This window comes from Colletotrichum orchidophilum (assembly GCF_001831195.1).
Source record: "Colletotrichum orchidophilum strain IMI 309357 chromosome Unknown Scaffold_105.1, whole genome shotgun sequence".
Classification (NCBI taxonomy): domain Eukaryota; kingdom Fungi; phylum Ascomycota; class Sordariomycetes; order Glomerellales; family Glomerellaceae; genus Colletotrichum; species Colletotrichum orchidophilum.
Genome location: NW_019173061.1, coordinates 71,107 through 88,784, shown reverse-complemented (window position 1 = coordinate 88,784; position 17,678 = coordinate 71,107). Strand labels below are relative to the sequence as shown.

Here is a 17,678-nt window from a genome sequence, read left to right as displayed (position 1 = left end):
CGAAGACGAGTGAGGCGATGTCATTATAGCAAAGAGCAAAACGGAAGTGCCCAAAGCCAGAATCGAACTGGCGATCTTCTCATTTCGGGACCATGAATCCTCTTCAGATTGAAGTCATTAGAGCAGAACAGTTACTAGTGAGACGCTTTACCACTGAGCCATTCGGGCAATTGTCCATGAAATTGAAGAGAATGAGGTGGACTATGATGTGGAGACTGCAACCCTCATTGCAATTTCTCGAGGTCTTGCTGTCATCGTGAAGGTTTGTTCATTGGTTGAGTACCTAAGGTAGGCTCCGAACAGAGGGTAAGTCCCCTCCATCCCACTTCTGGCACACTAGGAAGGGCGTATAGAGATCTTGCAAGCTGAGCTTTCTTTCGACTCATAAGTACACATCCAAACACATCCAAAGGAATGGGTGCCTCGATCTCCTTACCTCTTTCCAATTTCCCGAGTGAAGTAGATGTTGGGTTGCAGGATGGGGTGAATTAATCTCTGCGTCCCGCAATTTTGCGGCGCAGCCTGTCTTCGATTATTTCAAGCACAAGTATTAACGTGGCGTCAGAAGCTTGCAGCTGACACCTCTGCGATATACTAATGAACTACTCAAAGACCAGAACCAATGACAAGGTCTATCAATCAGTCTTACCGGGGTCCATTTGCTTCTCAAAAGAGCCCTCAATTGGAGGTCTTTACCCAAGAACTGATGAGAGAAACAAGCGCTGGTTATTAACCGACTCAGAAGCTGGCATAGCATGATGGCCAAATTCCTAGGTCAGTCCAAAGATGTCTTATGCCGGCTTCGGTCTAGGAGCAGCGCCACGATCGGATTTGTAGTTGGCCATTCTCAATTCCACATGTCATTCTGGCCGAAGAGGGTTCCATTGTGACGACAAGTACCATACTGCAAACATTCACGTTTTGAATCCCTATCTTGACTGTTCTCTGGTCCATAACCGTTGAAACGATCATGAGCCGACCAATTAGTCATCGCACCAGACCCTTTGCTTCAACGACTGTCTAGAACTCAGTCTGGCTCAATACATGTCGTTACACGAAGTCTAGTGTTCAATTTTCCATTACAAGGATGGTTTAAGATAATCGAAATCCCTTAGCCATACCAATCTACTAGTATCGTCATCTTCATCAAAACCAAATACCTTGGCCGCCCCTTCACTGAAAATGAAAATGGCGAAATCCTTCCTTGCAAGACTCTTTCAACCGGAATGGTCCAAGGCATCCTCCCGAGAGTTACAATTCCTCAGCAACACTACGTCTGAGAATGCTTATGGCGAAGTTGAGCCATGGATCAAGACCGACTTGGATATACCAATTGATGCAATGAACCGTGACAGATGGCCCGGCCGTATCCTGCAAGCCCAAACACACGTGTGATGTCATTCCTATCATCCCAGATGACTTTCCAGCCCTCATTGGCTCTTTCACATGATCGTAGACCCCCCCGATGGATGTAGACGACGGGAGTAAAAGTAATGAAGTCGATGTCTTTGAACCGCCGACTTTTTACCTCTTCATGGACCTCCCAAAGTAGCTTAAGGACAATATCGTGCTTTCGGAGGTGCCCCCTTACCGTTTGAGAGGGCTTCGTGGTAGTAGATCTAGAGCGGAGATGTCTGACGAGACCGACCTTACCTTTTGGTTGACGAAACTTACGAGTTGGCCATGTGATCAAGGCTGCTGTTCTGAGTATCTGTAGACCATGGAAATGGCTGAAGAGAGGGTCGTAGCCCTTCTCGAAGCAACGGGAACATGACAACGCAATCAGTACAGTGAACAAGGCTGGTGCCAGTGACCAGAGAGGTTGGAAGTTGAGTTGGCCGTCCCTTGAGTATTCCGGCAGAACCTTACGAACCTTATTTCAATATGATTGAGTTGCATACCGATGTGAGATGCATCTGGGGTAAAAAACATAAACAAAGCGAGGCAAAATATTGCCTATGCTGACAACAAATTCAAGCATGACCTGATATCTCATTCGGATGACAATCCTCAGATCGTCACAATGTCAAAAGTGACAACAATCCTTACTCTCAATCCAATCTCTTCGGTATCCGTAGCAAGTTCCTCACCATCCACATTACAGGAAACCATGCCCAAAACCACCACCACCACCAAACCAGAATTCATCTCCCATACTTGATCCAAACAGCACACCCACCCACAAAGAAAATCCCCATAAAGATCAAATTCGTCAAAACCCCCTCAATCCACCTCTTAATCGCCATCTCCTCTCTCGCCTTCCACCCGCCCCCCGGCCCAACGGCATTCGCGTGCGGGAACGGCACGTCGGGTACCTCCTTGCCCAAAAACTTGCACAGGGGCTCCCACCCTTCGTCGGCGGACCACTCGAGGAGTCGTTCGGGGGGCACCATGCCGCGGATCATGTCGCAGTGTTCTAAAATGTGTTGAGCAGCAGCCGTTAGTCTCGTCATGTCGTCCCATGAAATATGTGACACGCATACAGAAAAAGGCTTGAACGCAGAAAAAGGAAACAGAAAAAAGGCTTGATCCCCCCCAAAAAGAAACAAAAAGGGAGAAAAAGCAAAACTCACCACGATAAACCCACTTGCCATTCCTCCGAATCGCCCTCGCCATATCCCCATCCGGCGCCCGGAAAAATAAAGCCCATAGGAACCTCTCGTACACATGCCACGCCCAAAACGCCTCCCGGTCCAACAGGCTCGACACCCAAAAGCTCCAGCTCTCATTGACGTGCACCAGCGTATTGATCGCGCTGCGGTGCCACGAGTCCAGGTCCCGCCGCACGTTGAGCACGACCTTGGCCTCGGGGTACGCCCGAATCATCTCCGCCGCGAAGCAGCTCGCCGCCGCGTCCGTCACCGCCACGCAGTGGCCCAGCAGCTCGTCGAATTCCTCGGCCGTGATTTCGCAGTCGCCTTCCGCTGACGACGGCGACGACGACGATGAGTCCTCTCCTTCTTTTCCCCCTTTCGCTTTCGCTTTCGATGACGACAACCCGCCGCCGCCGTACCACTTCTTCCGCGCAAGCCTGACCCACCCCGTCGCCGGGATCGGCGGGTCGTCGTACACGATATCCCAGCCGTGGTAGGTGTGGTCGTACCCGAGCGCCAGCAGCGCCTGCTGCAGGGACTCGGTGGCGCTGCGCGGCGGGCCGACGCAGAGCACCTGCATCGGCTTCGTGCGCTTGCGCTTCGGCGGCGGCGGGATGCGGTAGACGTGGTTCTCCAGGAAGCGCCACCACCAGTGGTCGAGACTCGAGAATGGCGAGTGCATGGCGGCACGTTTCGTTCCGTTTCGTTCCGATGCCTTGCGTCCGTTAGCGGCAAAACGTCGCGTGGACGCTTGTCTAGTCCCGCGCCTGTCTTTCGCCTCCGCTCTTGAAAATCCCGCGTGAGGTATCTCGTCTCGTTCCGCTAGTACTTCCTTCGCTCTGTGTTTGCCTTCGTACTTTGGGCGCTGGTAATCTCAAGACTTTCGCAAAGACCGAAGATGAGCTGAGCTGCAGACGAAAAGAATCCTACAACCGAGCGTGCATACGTTCGTGCCGCAGATGTCAAAACGTGCGACGGCTCCCGCGTTATATAACAGCAGACAACCCCCCTTACCCCAAGTCTGGCCAGTCCCACCGGCAAGGAAACAAGAAACATGTGCTCACAGAAATTGGAAACGTTTTGTTGGAGACCATCATGGTGTCATAGCGTTTTGGAGAGCTGACTTTTATTCCTTCTCCTGCTTCAAGAGCTAGCAAGTGGGACAGAGAGGATTGCATGAACCATCCTTACAGATTCCGAGAACGAAAAGATGGTTGCTTTGCAAGCCGCTGGCGGTAGGTATGTAGCATGGCATCAGATGAAGGGGGAAAGCAAAGAAGCATGAAGATCAGCCTCCGCACGGCGCACGGCTCGGCCGCGGTGCCGTCATCTTCCCCACATCCGCTCCTCTCCAAAGCGTCGGCGCTTGCGAAGTAGAAAGCTTGCTTCCCGGACAGCTTTGTTTGAACATCGAACGGGGCCCATTTGACAGACGATTCGCTTGGAACTTGAAAATGCCTTGGTATAATGTGATGCAACGGCCGAACGAGGCAAGCCTTGGACGAACCGTGACGCGGGACAGGGCCAATACATGAACCGAGACAAACCTGCCTTTTCATGTTGACAACCTTAGGTCTCACCCTCTTCAGCCATGCTTGCAAACCCAGTATCCCGCCTTCCCTCCCTCTGCCGATTCAACTGACCGCCAGAACTTGGTCCACCCGGGGCGTCCGTCGCTCCGCAGGGACTCCACCTCGTCGACCTCGCTCTCGCTCTTTTGACTCTCTACTGTGAGTAGTGCCGTGTAGAGGGACTGGTAGAATAGGACCTGCTTCTCAACATCCGCTGGCATCGCGTCAATCGGGCCCAAAATGAGGGACTCTAGCTCGTCCGTGTCCACCTCACCGAGGGTGGAGATGAGGAGCGTCGTCACATTTGGTCGAGGCACCGGGACCCTACGAACGGAGCCCTCAAAGGAAATGTGCAGCCGGCGGAGGGCAGGGAAAGTTGGCGCTATGCTATTGATGATGCTTAGGTACTGGTCTCGGGGACTCAGTGCACGAAGCTCAGTGATTAAAGGCGCTCCGTGAGATGGTCGCGGGGCCTTGTCTAGCGATTTATCGATGAGGGACTCGTCGCGGTCCGGTATCCGGATTTCCAATGACGTGATCCACTTGAGCTGCGGCGTTGCGATGGCGTACGGAAAGTACATGGCCTCTAGCCTCTGCTCGAATTTGAACGTATTGCTTGCATACAGGACCTTGATCGTCTCTTCGTAGCTGCAAATCAGTCAGTATTGGTCATCTGATGTAATGAAATTACCGTTGGTCTCATCTCATGCGCCACGATGAACTCCTCTCAGGTGCGGAGACCAAACTTACGCTCTTCTGCAGGTCAGCAGCCACGGGAGTATGCCCAGATACGTCTCCCTAGGACCGCACGTCTGGTAGAACCCTCTAGGACACTGATCAGACAGCTTGGTCTCGAGCTTCCGGTCCTCCGGGCCACACACGCAGCTCCACCAGTACCATTGCGGCGTCATACTCGCATCGGCAAAAGGAGGATCCATGGGCGACACGCTCGGTGAGTGAGGGTACCAAGCCGGCACGGGCTGATGGCCTTTTCGCCATCTCACGTCCGGTTGAAGGCTGCGGCGGTACAGAAGATAAAGATGTAATATCTTCCGGCCGAAAGCAAGCTGGTAAATCTGGTAACGGAGGTCGGATGAGAGGACCTCGAAGAACGGTCCCGCAAAGCCAGTCGCACGCTTCTTCACCTCCCGAGATGGCGGTCGTGTCCGAATAGCAAGCGGAATCTGCGACCCGGCATCGGCGTCGGCGTGGGGATGTGCTTCGGCTCGGTCGTCTCCCTTGATCGCCGTGGCCGGGGCTGCGTCCGCATCCGGAGCGGTGAGAGGCGTGTCGCGCGGCACGACCCGCGGTGATGAGTCGCGACCCAGGCTCGGTACTTTGATGGGCAATTCCGACATGGCCGCTGGGCGCCGTGGATGGCGGAATGGATGACGGCGCAGAACTAGGAGATTTTCCCCGAGTTTCTGCTCTCTCTGCGGGAGTTGAAAGGAGCACGAGATGTTGCCAGAGCCAGGAAACCGTCAGAGGTGAGGCAGGTGGTTTTGAAGACTGGAAGTATCGCCCAGATGAACCGACGCCGGGCATGACTTCGCGCAAGTAATAAGGTAAGGTAGCACTGGGTTGGCACCGGATCGGTGCAACTGCCCTGAACTTCTAGCGATGAGGCGTAAATCGGTACGTACTGTTTATTAGACCCAAGTCTCAGGTGGGGCATAGCTACAGTGTGAATATCTTCCATATACAGGTTCCTGCTGCGTCATTAGGCACTTTCAACACAGTGCCCGGACTGTACTCCTGAATCCCACCGCTGAAGCAACCGCAACCGTGTGTGGCCCAAGAACGTGAATGCGTCTGAGAGGATTCAGCTTCGAGAGACAATTCCGGAACAAATCAATCACCAAGGCAACCCTCATCGGCATTGTGATATTGATGGCTCAACCTCACGGCAATGGGCATCTCACTGGCAAAAACGTAGCACGGACAAGACAGATGATTTTCTTAGTGTTCGCGACATGGCAAAAGCCTGAGACTATGCTAGCAGCTTTCCCCAGCATAACGCCTCCGAGCTAATGGTTGTCGATGATTAGTAGGCCTTACGGCCTCCAAAATGTTCCAAACAAGTTATGATCGCAACTTTTTTCTTGTCCTTCATCTTCTCTCTGTCAAACCTGAGTGGTGACCGATTAGAAACCCATAGCAATCAAGAGGCCGGCGACAATGCCAACGCATCCAGCCATGAGACGGTGAGCTGAGCTCTGAGTGACGACAGCAGGGGTGGATGTCGCAGTCGCGGCAGGAGGGTCGTCCGTCAGTATGAGAGTCTGGAACATCGGCACTTGAGGAGTCGACGTTGTAACAGGAATGGTGACGTTACCCGGAGGAGGAACCAGGACGGGAGGGTCATCATACGGGGTCAGACTAGTGACGCTGGGGCTGCTGGGAGTCGACTGAGGAGGATTGGTGTATGTCTCAGCCGATGGCGCAACCGGCGGTGCGGTAGCCACGGGAGGATCCGACTGGAGACTGCCGTAACTCTGCAACCCGGGTGTACTCCTCGTGGGCGGGACATGGACGACGACCGTCTGGACAACCACCGTAGGAGCCGAAGGAGAAGTTGGCATCAGTGTAGTAGGAGTGCCAGTGAGCACGGTGCACGAAGTGGTGAGACCATCGCCGCCAGGTGTGTTGGTCTGGACGATGACTGTTGATCTAGTAGCCAGCTTCACAGTACGGGTGACGGGCGGAAGTCTGATGGTGGAGTACGTGATATCTGGACCCGGATCATTGCCATCCGGACCAGTTGGGGCCGGGCCAGCGGGAGATGGGGTAGAGGGAGGCGGCATCTCGTTGCAAGCTTTGTACAGATTGGCATAGCTGCAGGTCGGAGGATTGGAGAATCCGCATTGGCCGAGCGAGGTGTCGCCATTGCACGAGTTGCTGCAGAGGGCCTCGTTGACGACGGGAAAGCTCTTGAGGCTGCTGCCGCAACGACAACCACTGTTGGAGAAGACACCTGTCAGTATCAGAGTGACACTGTGATGATTGTGAAGGGCACCCTGGTTATGTTCAAGCGTGTGCTTGACAGGACGACTTACTCGGGGAAGGTTGCAGCATAGTTACGACCGGTGCAAGCAGACTGGCACTGCTCAGGGGTGTAACCTCTACCAAAGTCGACAAAGGCGTCGAACTTGTCCGAGGTGACGCTGACGCATCCCAAGTACTCGAAGCCGTAGATGACATGGTTGGCCTGAGCCGCGACCAAAGCAGCCAGCAGCAGGACGAGGAGAGGGTTCAACATGGCGAGCGGGAGTCTGGGGTAAGGAGTGAATGTGGCTTTGGTTAAGGCAGAGAAGGCCAGATGATGGCAATGCCGTAGTGAAGGTGAAGGAAACGAATGATGATGAACTTCCAGAGATGGAGATGAAAGAGTGTCTGAGATGATTCTCAGGAGGGCTAGGAGATATTTGTGGCAGATAAAAACAGGCGAGGTTTGGGCTGGCCCTGGGAAGGAGCAGGAGGAGGTAGGGGAGGGAACAGGAAGGAAAGCACGATGAGCAAACATCTCCCCCATGTGTCTTCCTCCTTCAAGCTGCCGTAGATATCATTGGGGCCAGGCGGAAATACGTGCCTTCCTCAGCTTCGCAGGTACCTTATACCAAGGTACTCTACGGCAAGAGCACATCGAGGGAAGGAAGGCCACTCAAAAAGGGACGGTGGAGAATATCACGAATCTCGAACAACGAAGAAATGGCGAAGAAGACGCTTTTGATTTTCTGCCCGGTCTTTGTCGTCACAGATGGAAGGGCTCGGCTTGGGTAACCCATCCTCTTGCAGTATCAAGTTCCAACACCGCCACAGAATGATAGCAATCGTCAGAGCTCTCCTTGATCATCACGATACCCTCGAGGCGTGACACCTCAAGGGCATTCTAGAGCCAGTGATGACGGGCCAACAGCGGTTACGGCGTGAGAGCCGAAACACAGCGTGACGCCCGTCCGTGGCCGATCGAGTCTTCATCACCCGATTGCAAACACATACATGTATCCTCCGCCGCCAGACCTATCCTCGCTGGAGCTTAGGTTTAAGCTCGCTTGTTTTCGCCCACGATTCTGCAGCTTAGTGCTTCTTTCTTGACGATGCCGAGACAAGTTTCTTCTTGACGCTCTTGGGGATCTTCTCCTTGCGCTTCTCGCGCTTGGCCTCCTTGACCGCCTGCTTGTGTTGCTGTGTTGTATCAGTGATGCTGTTCATTGTATGCCACCCAAGGGAAAACTCACCTTCTTCTCGTCCTTGTCCTCGTGCTTGCGCCCTCTAGGCCGGCCCTTGTCAAACCTGGAGTCGTCCTCCTCGCCACTTGCCAGTGAAGCTCCGCTGCCTGACTCGTCCTCTGACGTCTCTTTCTCCTCTTCCTCCTCCTTCTCCTCGTCCTTAACGACAGCGTCGGCGAGCAGGTTCTTATAAACAAGCTTGTCACCATCGCCCTGCCCAATCTTGGCGGCATCCTTCTCAATGTCGTAAACCTGCTCGAGGGTCTGTGGGATATACTGCTTCCGGAAGACTTCGTTGTCAACCTCTTGCTGAGCGGCAGCCTCCTCATTGTCGGCGGGTCTGCTCGTGTAAAGCTTCTCAATAGCCTCGGCTAAGGCGGGCTCCTCTACAGGACCGTCCACCGCAGAGATGAAATCGAAGATGCTGCGGTCGCTGAGCGTGTCGACGCCCTTTCTCCTGAAGAAATCACCAACGTTCTTGATATCCATACGCAGGAACTCCAACGCCCGTGGGTGGTCGGGCTCGACACTCTGAGACACATCAATGATGTACAGCTTGCCGGCATTGTACAGGATGTTGTACTCGCTCAAATCGGCGTGGACGAGCCTGCAGACCTGGTATATCCGGCGCATGAGACCCAGAAGCTGCACGTAGAGTGCCCTCCACTGCTCTTCGACGTCGTCTCCAGTGAGGTTGGCATCTCTCAGACGAGGGTACGCCCATCCCTTCTTGTCACCGAGGAAACCCATAGCCAGAACGTGCAGCTTCAGGCTGATGGGCTCCGGGCATAGGATGCCCGCGGCGTGTATTCTCCTCAAGTTGCGGAACTCCTTCTCGGCCCACAGCTTGACCATCTTCCTGTTGCTGCTCTTGTCGAATCCCTTTTGGAAACGGTGCTCGCCCGTAATGTATCTCTCGCGGTCCTTGAACACGAGAATCGACGTCTTATACACCTTGATGGCGCGCTGGATGTTGGGACCGTCGCCTTCTGGGTGCAGGATGGCGTGATAGACATTGGCCTCCTTTCCTGTACTGATGGCACCATGAATCTCGCTGACGATGCCACGGTTGATCATCTGCAGCAAGATCATGCGCGTGCGCTGGTCCAGAACCTGCTCGCTCGTCGCGCGATCCGCCTTGTCCTTGCTCTTCTCGTCGTTGTCCTTGACGCTATCCAGTCTAATCTTCGCAGCGTGCTTGGAGAGTGCTGTGATTTGGTCGTCGACGCTCGACTTGGTGTTTGCGGTCGGCCTCTGGACATTGGAACGCGGGACGGCGGTATCGTTGGTATTGAACAAGCGCTGGCGGTTGTAGGACTTGGTCAGATCGCCAGAGTCGGCGGTCCAATCCTCATCATCAATTTCCTCGTCATCACCAAAGACGTCTTCGAGGTCGTCATCGTCGGCATCTTCCTGGCCGGTGGCATCGTGGGGGACGGTTCTCAGCTCGGCAGGGATGTCTTCGGTCTGTTCGTAGCCCTGGTTGGGGCGGTATGTGTAGGGGGGCTCATGGGGAGCAGCAGGAGACTCGTTGGAAGCCATTGTGAGCGCTGCTATCTTGGGTTGGCGGCGCTTGTGCTGTGTCTTGTCGGTGGCTTGTTGTTGGCTCGCTGTTTACCTGAGGTGGCAGGAGTTGCTCGTGGCGTGGATGTTGGGTACCCTCTCTGCCCCTCCATCGTCGCCCGGGATTTTCGAATTTTTTATCTTATCAGCGGTGGCGGGCGTGGCGGGGTCTTTCGACTCATTTTGGGGACGATGGGGCCCGTGCCCAGTGATGAGTCAACACCACAGCGAGTGACTGGACTTTTTCAGTGAATCAAAATGAATCACCGCTGGAAATTTGGAGAGGTGAGCACTAAAACAACTTCGCTAAAGAAATAGGCGAAAAGCTGGCGCCGCAGCCGATGGGTGGGTCCGTCTGCTTCCCCCTTCATTCTCCGGCAAAGAGCGGCAGCCATTGACCGCCACCTGCGCATCCGACACCACCCCGACGTCGCCTCCATGCGGCAAGGTATCTTACTACCTATATTAAAGATATAACATGCATACAGCATACCTTATCATGAATATGAGGCTGCGTCAGCCGCGGCATATGGAAATCACTGTCTCGCTCATGACAACCTCCTGACGGGGTCTCGGGCTACCTTCTCGAAGCGGCTCTCGAGTCTGGGGCTGAGTCTCGGCCGGACGGTCTAGACAGGGTTCTATGGCTACCTAAGCTTCTGCGATTTCCTGTGTCTACTTAGCCTATTGGTATCCCATCGCGAAACGCGAAGGCGTCCACGTGGTAGGGATGGGGGGACAGAGGTGGACAATAAAGGGGTGCATCTGGGCCAAGCGGAAACCATGTCACTTGCCTCGTGATATCTACAGACTCCTGTCTGAAACCTGGCTCAATAACTGCATGCGACAGCTGATCAGGTCAGAATGCTGCTGTCCTTTGGTTCAACTAGGCATGATTTCCTCGCAACTTCATCGGAGTTCGTCCTTCGTCTCCACGCTCTGGGCAGCTGTTTGCGCTCGGTGATACGGGCCATGGTACGATTCAATTCCACGTTGGTCTTCCACTGAGTTCCTCCAGATCATGAGCCCGCTCAAGCAGTCCGAGGGGCTTCTAAATTCGCCGCCCGAACCTTGTCATTGCTTGGACGCAAACTCTCGTCAATAAATCTTGTGGGCAAAACGCTTTGTCGATCGTCTGACTAAGGTATTCTGCCATCTGTCGAAATATCGGGCGTGCATCTGGTGTTGCTGAGACATGGTTCTAGCACAACGACAGAACAGTCTCCGGCATCAATCCTAGGTCAAGAGACAACTCCTCTTCGACGCACATCCACATAACAGATTCATTTAAGCTACTATAATCCCCAAGAAGCTAACTTCCACCTGTGAGGCCTTGGATCGAAAGTTTCGACCAACACCCTGAAAGCCTGACTAGCAGTTGTTTTCTTAGCTTTAGCCTCATTACCATCCAGCCCTTCGGAAGGGAGCGGGGCCGGGAAGTGTGCCGATCAATTCCACGCCGTCCTCCCTGCCCAAAGTTGCCGTCGCATACCGGCAGCTTTCAACGGGCAGGCGAGATGGTACCAGGGCGTTGATATCGCCGCCGAAGCGTTCATCTCCAGGCTCGGCCCCTGTCCGGGAAGCAAAAGGTTATTATAACCTTTGCCCACCATGCTTCCAACGTTGCGCACAGCCAATGACACCCGTTCCCCGGATCATAGGTAATGGTTCTCAGGTTTTTGACGGGTCAGCCTACTCATCCATGCACAAATAGCCTCTGTCTCATCGCAATAAGGTAGTCCACTATACTTTGTTTAGTCGCTGCCGCGTGAAACTAGCCGATGGCCAGGATCTGCGCTCTTGGTTTCTTATATCATCAGTGTTTCCTCTCGCAAATATTTCCTACGGCCTGATCGGTGATGCCTAGTCGAGTTCATGATCAGTCGTTCGCGGTGAATATTCCCCGTCGCCCGTCAGTATCTTCCCTCTCAGCGTGATGGCTTCCTGTACGCGCTGGGCCTGGCTCTTGGGGGTTACCGTCTTGCTTCTCGCGCTCGCTACACCCGGCACCGCCCATCGCAAGAAGAGACCCGACACGTTAGCACCACCGCTGGCTCCAATACCGAGGCCATCCGTAGCTCCAACACCGCTACCGAGGCCGCCTCCAGCACCTGTGCCAAAAGTACCACCGGCTCCCAAATCGAAGCCGAAGCCAACGGTAGCTCCAACGTCCATACCGAGAGCGCCCCCTGCACCTGTGCCAATCGTACTGCCATCGCCTAAACCGAAGCCAAAGCCCGAGTTTACAGAAGAAGAGATTAATAATGGAACGGCATTGGCGAAGTTGAATAAAAGGGCCCTCGAGAATGCGCGGAGAATCAATGTCCCACAAAAACATCCTATATCCAACATGACTACCAATGGCACAAGGTTGTGTCAAGGAGATGGAGTGCTGATTAGAAAAGAATGGTAATTTGCAATAATATCCCTCCTTGAGAACTCAAAGGTGGCTACTAACATACCTATAGGCGGAAGTTGACTGTAACGGAGAGGAAATCCTTCATTACTGCCGTCCAATGCATTATGAATGAGCCGGTGATATCAGATCCCAAGAGAGTACCAATGGCAAAGTCCCTATATGACGACTTTGTAGCCGTTCACTACACCAGCTTTCGCAACACGCATCTTACAGTGAGTTATCGCCATGGCTTACAATGTTCTATAAACCTCGTGGTGGGCAAACGATGTTTTATAAACGAAATTACTAATCATCACACCAGGCCTCCTTTTTTGCCTGGCATCGTTATTACTTGGCAAGCTTCGAGCAAAGACTGCGCACGCAATGCAGATACAAAGGTTTGGATTTGACCATGGATGCCTTGCCGTGAATAGACCTTTGGGATGCTGACTCTTCAACAGGCGCTCTTCCATACTGGGAATGGGGCCTCGATGTCAATGACCCGGCCGCGTCACCGGTCTTCGACGGCACCGAATTCTCCCTGGGAAGCGACGGCGAGTTCATACCTCACGATGGCCTTCAACTACGCCGGCCCTTCTCGAACACCACTATCAAACTCCAACCCGGATCCGGAGGCGGTTGCATCAAGTCAGGCCCCTTTCAGAACATGCGGGTACACATTGGCCCCGCCGAACTCGCGCAATATGGTACAACAAAGCCCTTCAACGTCACAGATCCCCTCCAAGATCTGCCGAGATGCCTAAAGCGGGACCTGAACAAGGACGTAGCCATGAGGTTCAACTCCTTTAGAAACACAACGACCCTCATCCTCGACCAGACCAACATCAAGAACTTTTCATCGCTGTTGCAGGGAGACGATCGATTCTTCCCTAATACATTAGGCATCCACGGCGGCGGTCATTTTATTATCGGCGGGGACCCCGGAGCAGACAATCTCATTGCGCCCGGCGACCCGGCATTCTGGGTCCACCAAGCCCAGGTCGACCGCGTGTACTGGATCTGGCAGAATCTAGACTTTAAGAATCGGCAGGGCGTGTTTGGCACGATGACGCCCCAAGATAACCCCAAGAGTCCCGAGGGTAGCGTCGATGATGATGTTGATCTCACGCCCGTCAACACTCCGGTGAAAATTAGAAACTTGATGAATACGGTTTCCGGGGCACCGCTTTGTTACATATATGAGTAGTGGAATCGTAAGAGTAGTGGAATCCCTGAGAGACTGTAAGACTCTTAATAATAATGAAATTGATACCCACGGCTTTGTGATCGCTGATAATTGAACACCTCTACCATGCGGCATAGTTCCCGGGGCTATTCGGGAGGCCCACTCTTTAATGAATTATTCACCTAAAGCTAGATATGGTTCTCAGCCATTGCAGCATTCAGCCTCAATTTTCAACGTTGAGTTCTACTCACAATCGAACCATTGAGTTTACATTCAACGGTTATGCGGGCTGCAAAAAGGTTTAGCCCGGCAGGCGGCACATCGGTCGATCGTTAATCTGCCAATGGAAATTCTGCTCAGGGCAAACTTAGATTTGTAACTCACTATGCGTTCAAATCACGGTAACTTTTCGGTATAGCGAGTTCACTAAGGTATGTACAGATGCTCTATCTCGAGTCAGGATTCGAAATCATCAATGCATAAGTAGCCGATGCCCAACAGAACTCTCAAACAACTCACATTCGAGTCAAATTTCGTTTCGTTCTAGGGTGCCATTGAGTGCGACAGAATGGACGATAGGAGGCTTCTTAAAACAGGAAGCACCTCGTCACACCAAAAGTCAGAATAACGAAAAGGAGACAAAAAAATAAAGGGGGTTTACATCGACTTCAATAGACCTAGATCCACTTGGCAAGTCCTGGGATCACGAAGCCAGTCCTTTTTTTGCCTGGCCGCCCTACCGACGGGGGAGAACCTAGTGACGGTCGAATACAAGCTTCTCTAAGATTAGACGGTAGCGCCCATACGGTCCGTACATTCTGCCACTTCGGGACCCCACCGAGAGCCCCTTTCATCCTCGTGGGCTGCAGGTGGGGCACGTGCTCCGTCGACTAGGCTCGTCAAAGCGCACGCCGCTGAGATCCTCGCCCGGGGTATGGATACGCTGGCCGCGACTTGAGGGGGAAGATAACGCGTGGCTCTGGCGCTTTGAAACATCTGATGTTAGCTACACTGGAGGTCTGTGTACAGCTTAGCGTTGGCGTACAAGCTGGCGTACAATGTAGTGTGCGTATGTTGTTTGTGTAACAGTGACGTCTGCAAGCATTCCCGAACCAACAAACAAGCAGCGCCTCCCTGCACTTAAAAGTCTGTTGGCTGCCGCCCGGAGCTCTCTGATTGTAATGCTTGCCTCGGAGCGGTTTCCTCTCGTTTGCGTTTTCCGCTTTGTCAGACAAATGAACTCTTTCTTTTTCTGGTAATGTCAGGTGTTATCATCTAACTCGCTTCTGGTTTCCTCGTCCCATGCCTTTCCATACTCCGTCGAACATGTTGTCCCAGCTCCTGGCATAACGGCATCCCTTACGCCAGGTTCACCTCATACATGTGTTCAATCCTTCGGAACTATAGCGAAGACCAAGCAATTTAATTCGACTTCTGCGAGGACAGGCTCTCTACCAATTTGTTCATTCTCGGTTTCGAGACTCGAGAAAGCGTGTGCTGCAAACAAGGCGTTGTGGTACCTTGCGTAAAAAGCAGCAAACCGCTTTGCTCCCTTGCAGAACGTATCACGGCGTCAAACAGACCCTCAGACCGACGTCACCAACCACAAACATAACCTCTTTGTTCCTGACCAACGAATGAGAAGCAACGCCTTTGTTTCCGTCGTGCCGTCACTCCGTATCACTTACCTTGGGCGACGCGACACGTCACCCGTACGAGACACTAGAGCGACTAGCTGCCAGTTCGACCCCTCTGGCCCCCTTTCCCCGTTTTCGCCTTCCTTCACAATCGGATTTCGTGAGCCAGGAGACTATCTCGCCCTAGAGTCGCAATGTTGTCGTTGCCAGCACCTCGGATGCTGTTAATGACGGGTCCCAGATCAAGTCGGAATGTTTCCGTCATTTACGTCGTTTTGGCAATCTGCCTCTTGCTTTTCTTCGTCCAAACCGAGTTCGGATACACAGTCATTGAAAAGGTGGCCGACGCGAAATCACCCAAGCTCAATAGCTTGAACCCGACCTCGACCCCGACCCCGAAGCCCAAATACAAACCGCAGCCGACATGGACGCCGCCGCCCGTCAAGGACCCCTTCCCGCTTCTCTCCTCGGGGATGCCGCCGCCGGTGCCGTCGTGGAATAGGCCCGAGAAGCCCAACGTCTACCATAAATACTCGTTGACCACCGCGCCGCCCTTGATGATTGGCTTCACGCGGAGCTGGCCGATGCTGCTGCAGACAGTGGTCGGATATATCACTGCCGGATGGCCAGCCGAGCAGATCTACGTCGTGGAGAACACTGGCGTTCACGATTCGAATGCCCGGGGCCGACTGACGCTGCAGAACCCGTTCTATCTCAATTATACCCAGCTACACATGCTCGGCGTACACGTCATGCGCACGCCGGTGCTGCTCAACTTTGCGCAGCTCCAAAACTTCTTCCTCACAGTGGCAAAAGAGAAGCCGTGGTCGTACTATTTCTGGAGCCACATGGATGCCTTCGTGCTTTCCAACGAGGAGGGGATCCCGGGACTCTCTGGTGCAGTGGGCACGCCCGAGTACCAGACCATTTACGAGTTGGCCGTGAAGGAGTTGAATGAGACGATGCGGACCGATCACAAGTGGGGCGCCCGATTCTTCGCATACGACCACCTCGCTCTGGTAAACCCGCGCGCGTACGAAGACGTCGGCGGCTTCGATACGTTTATCCCGTACTACATGACGGACTGCGACATGCACTGGCGGCTGGAGGAGGCGGGATGGAGCATCCATGAGGCGCAGGCGGGTATCGTCCAGGATGTGGCATCGGTGCTGGATGACCTACGCATCTTGTACCGCGAGGGCGACGTTCCGAAGGGGTTCGGCTTCACGGATCCGAATCCACCCCCGAGCCAGGCTCTAGGCGAGGTCTCGCAGGAAGACGATAAGCGGAGCCTGCCGGTGCCGGAAGCAGTTCCCAAACTGGACAAGACGGGAGCGCCGGTGGATGATGTGGCTGAAGGCGCGGAGGAAGACTCAACGACAGCTGTTGATCCCCTGAAATCCTTTAGGAGGCTTCACAGAATTAGCCAGGACATGTTCAACCACAAGCATGCGGATCGCGAGAGGAATACCTGGCAGCTGGGTCAAAGGGGAGGGGACCCGCGGGAGCCTTATTCCTACGACGCCCTCGGATTCCAAATTGGGATAGACGTCATGACGGAAGCTGGACGGGAAACGTTCCGCCGAAAATGGGGACATCGTGGCTGTGATTTTGATGCTGCTGGACTGAGACCCAGCGATGCGTGGAAGGTAGAGAAGGACTGGGAATAATGAAGTCAATGGGCAGGGAAGAGGAGTACGGATACACATGGAGTCGGCGTTGGTGAATATTCCTATTTCCACCATTTTCTTTTCCTTTGAAATGGTAACTGGATCTTCAGATGAATACCAAGGCTTTATTCTGATTCAATCAATTGATGAATTATTTTTAACAAAACCCGTCACTAACTAATTACGCCGGCGCTGAATTAGTCGCAATGTGAAACCATTCATATTTTTCTCCAGTTGGGACATGAAAACTATTGGCATCCCAATCGCTTCTGTTCGACTACGCAGCCTGTCTTAGAGTGAAGACCCCTCTTCATTAGATTTGACCAGAGGAGCAATGGCCTGGGCTGACAGTTGAAAAAGTGGGATATACCAGTGAACCTAAATTCAGCGCTATTAATCAAGAGTGGACCGCTGCCACCAGCGTAGAGCCCCTTTATCAAGCTTCTTCATGAAGATAATCTTGTTCTCGCCACCCGTTGCATGGTAAAGGGCACTGCTGCCGATCGGATCGCGGTTCCAAAGATGAGCTTGTAGGCGCCGTCACCAGCGAGGTAGATACAGTTACTCTCAAGAACGTCGCTGCCATTTGACTAGAGGTCCGCCATGGCCACTCCGGATTCTATTGACCCGAGATCTGACCATTCATGAAGCGGTGCTCTGAGACTGCGCGGATGAGAAATTTGACGGTCGTGATGCCGGATTCCTGGCGGGCAGAGAGGTCGTGGGCAGAAGGAGGAACTGAGGCTATTTCGGCCACGGCAAGACTAGACAGGGCTGCAATGTTGCTAGAAAGGAAGCCCATCTTGTTTCAGATCAAAGACCGTTGTTGT

At 53.4% G+C, this 17,678-nt stretch overlaps 8 protein-coding genes across 8 annotated transcripts; 2 read left to right on the top strand and 6 right to left on the bottom strand.

Annotated features, from left to right (window-relative positions):
- Window positions 1-2,144: 2,144 nt before the first annotated feature.
- On the bottom strand, window positions 2,145-3,276 carry CORC01_10518 (uncharacterized protein; the record flags this gene model as incomplete). The annotated part of the gene is made up of 2 exons (XM_022622146.1): window positions 2,145-2,416; window positions 2,574-3,276. 2 exons carry the CDS (start codon window positions 3,274-3,276, stop codon window positions 2,145-2,147), a joined length of 975 nt encoding a protein of 324 aa, XP_022471343.1.
- A 903-nt stretch (window positions 3,277-4,179) lies between these two features.
- Window positions 4,180-5,523, bottom strand: CORC01_10517 (uncharacterized protein; the record flags this gene model as incomplete). Its single annotated transcript, XM_022622145.1, has 2 exons — window positions 4,180-4,813; window positions 4,916-5,523. The coding sequence occupies 2 exons, from the start codon at window positions 5,521-5,523 to the stop codon at window positions 4,180-4,182; spliced, it is 1,242 nt and encodes a 413-aa protein (XP_022471342.1).
- A 786-nt stretch (window positions 5,524-6,309) lies between these two features.
- CORC01_10516 (uncharacterized protein) lies at window positions 6,310-7,424 on the bottom strand (the record flags this gene model as incomplete). Its single annotated transcript, XM_022622144.1, has 2 exons — window positions 6,310-7,123; window positions 7,222-7,424. The coding sequence occupies 2 exons, from the start codon at window positions 7,422-7,424 to the stop codon at window positions 6,310-6,312; spliced, it is 1,017 nt and encodes a 338-aa protein (XP_022471341.1).
- An 818-nt stretch (window positions 7,425-8,242) lies between these two features.
- Window positions 8,243-9,936, bottom strand: CORC01_10515 (RIO1 family protein; the record flags this gene model as incomplete). The annotated part of the gene is made up of 2 exons (XM_022622143.1): window positions 8,243-8,350; window positions 8,404-9,936. 2 exons carry the CDS (start codon window positions 9,934-9,936, stop codon window positions 8,243-8,245), a joined length of 1,641 nt encoding a protein of 546 aa, XP_022471340.1.
- Window positions 9,937-11,593: 1,657 nt separating this feature from the next.
- CORC01_10513 (uncharacterized protein) lies at window positions 11,594-13,562 on the top strand (the record flags this gene model as incomplete). Its single annotated transcript, XM_022622141.1, has 5 exons — window positions 11,594-11,618; window positions 11,841-12,366; window positions 12,426-12,588; window positions 12,678-12,753; window positions 12,817-13,562. The coding sequence occupies 5 exons, from the start codon at window positions 11,594-11,596 to the stop codon at window positions 13,560-13,562; spliced, it is 1,536 nt and encodes a 511-aa protein (XP_022471338.1).
- Window positions 11,821-12,132, bottom strand: CORC01_10514 (uncharacterized protein; the record flags this gene model as incomplete). Its single annotated transcript, XM_022622142.1, has 1 exon — window positions 11,821-12,132. One exon carries the CDS (start codon window positions 12,130-12,132, stop codon window positions 11,821-11,823), a length of 312 nt encoding a protein of 103 aa, XP_022471339.1.
- Window positions 13,563-15,372: 1,810 nt separating the features above from the next.
- On the top strand, window positions 15,373-16,848 carry CORC01_10512 (uncharacterized protein; the record flags this gene model as incomplete). Its single annotated transcript, XM_022622140.1, has 1 exon — window positions 15,373-16,848. The coding sequence occupies one exon, from the start codon at window positions 15,373-15,375 to the stop codon at window positions 16,846-16,848; it is 1,476 nt and encodes a 491-aa protein (XP_022471337.1).
- Window positions 16,849-17,241: 393 nt separating this feature from the next.
- CORC01_10511 (uncharacterized protein) lies at window positions 17,242-17,650 on the bottom strand (the record flags this gene model as incomplete). The annotated part of the gene is made up of 2 exons (XM_022622139.1): window positions 17,242-17,375; window positions 17,488-17,650. 2 exons carry the CDS (start codon window positions 17,648-17,650, stop codon window positions 17,242-17,244), a joined length of 297 nt encoding a protein of 98 aa, XP_022471336.1.
- Between the last annotated feature and the right edge of the window lie 28 nt (window positions 17,651-17,678).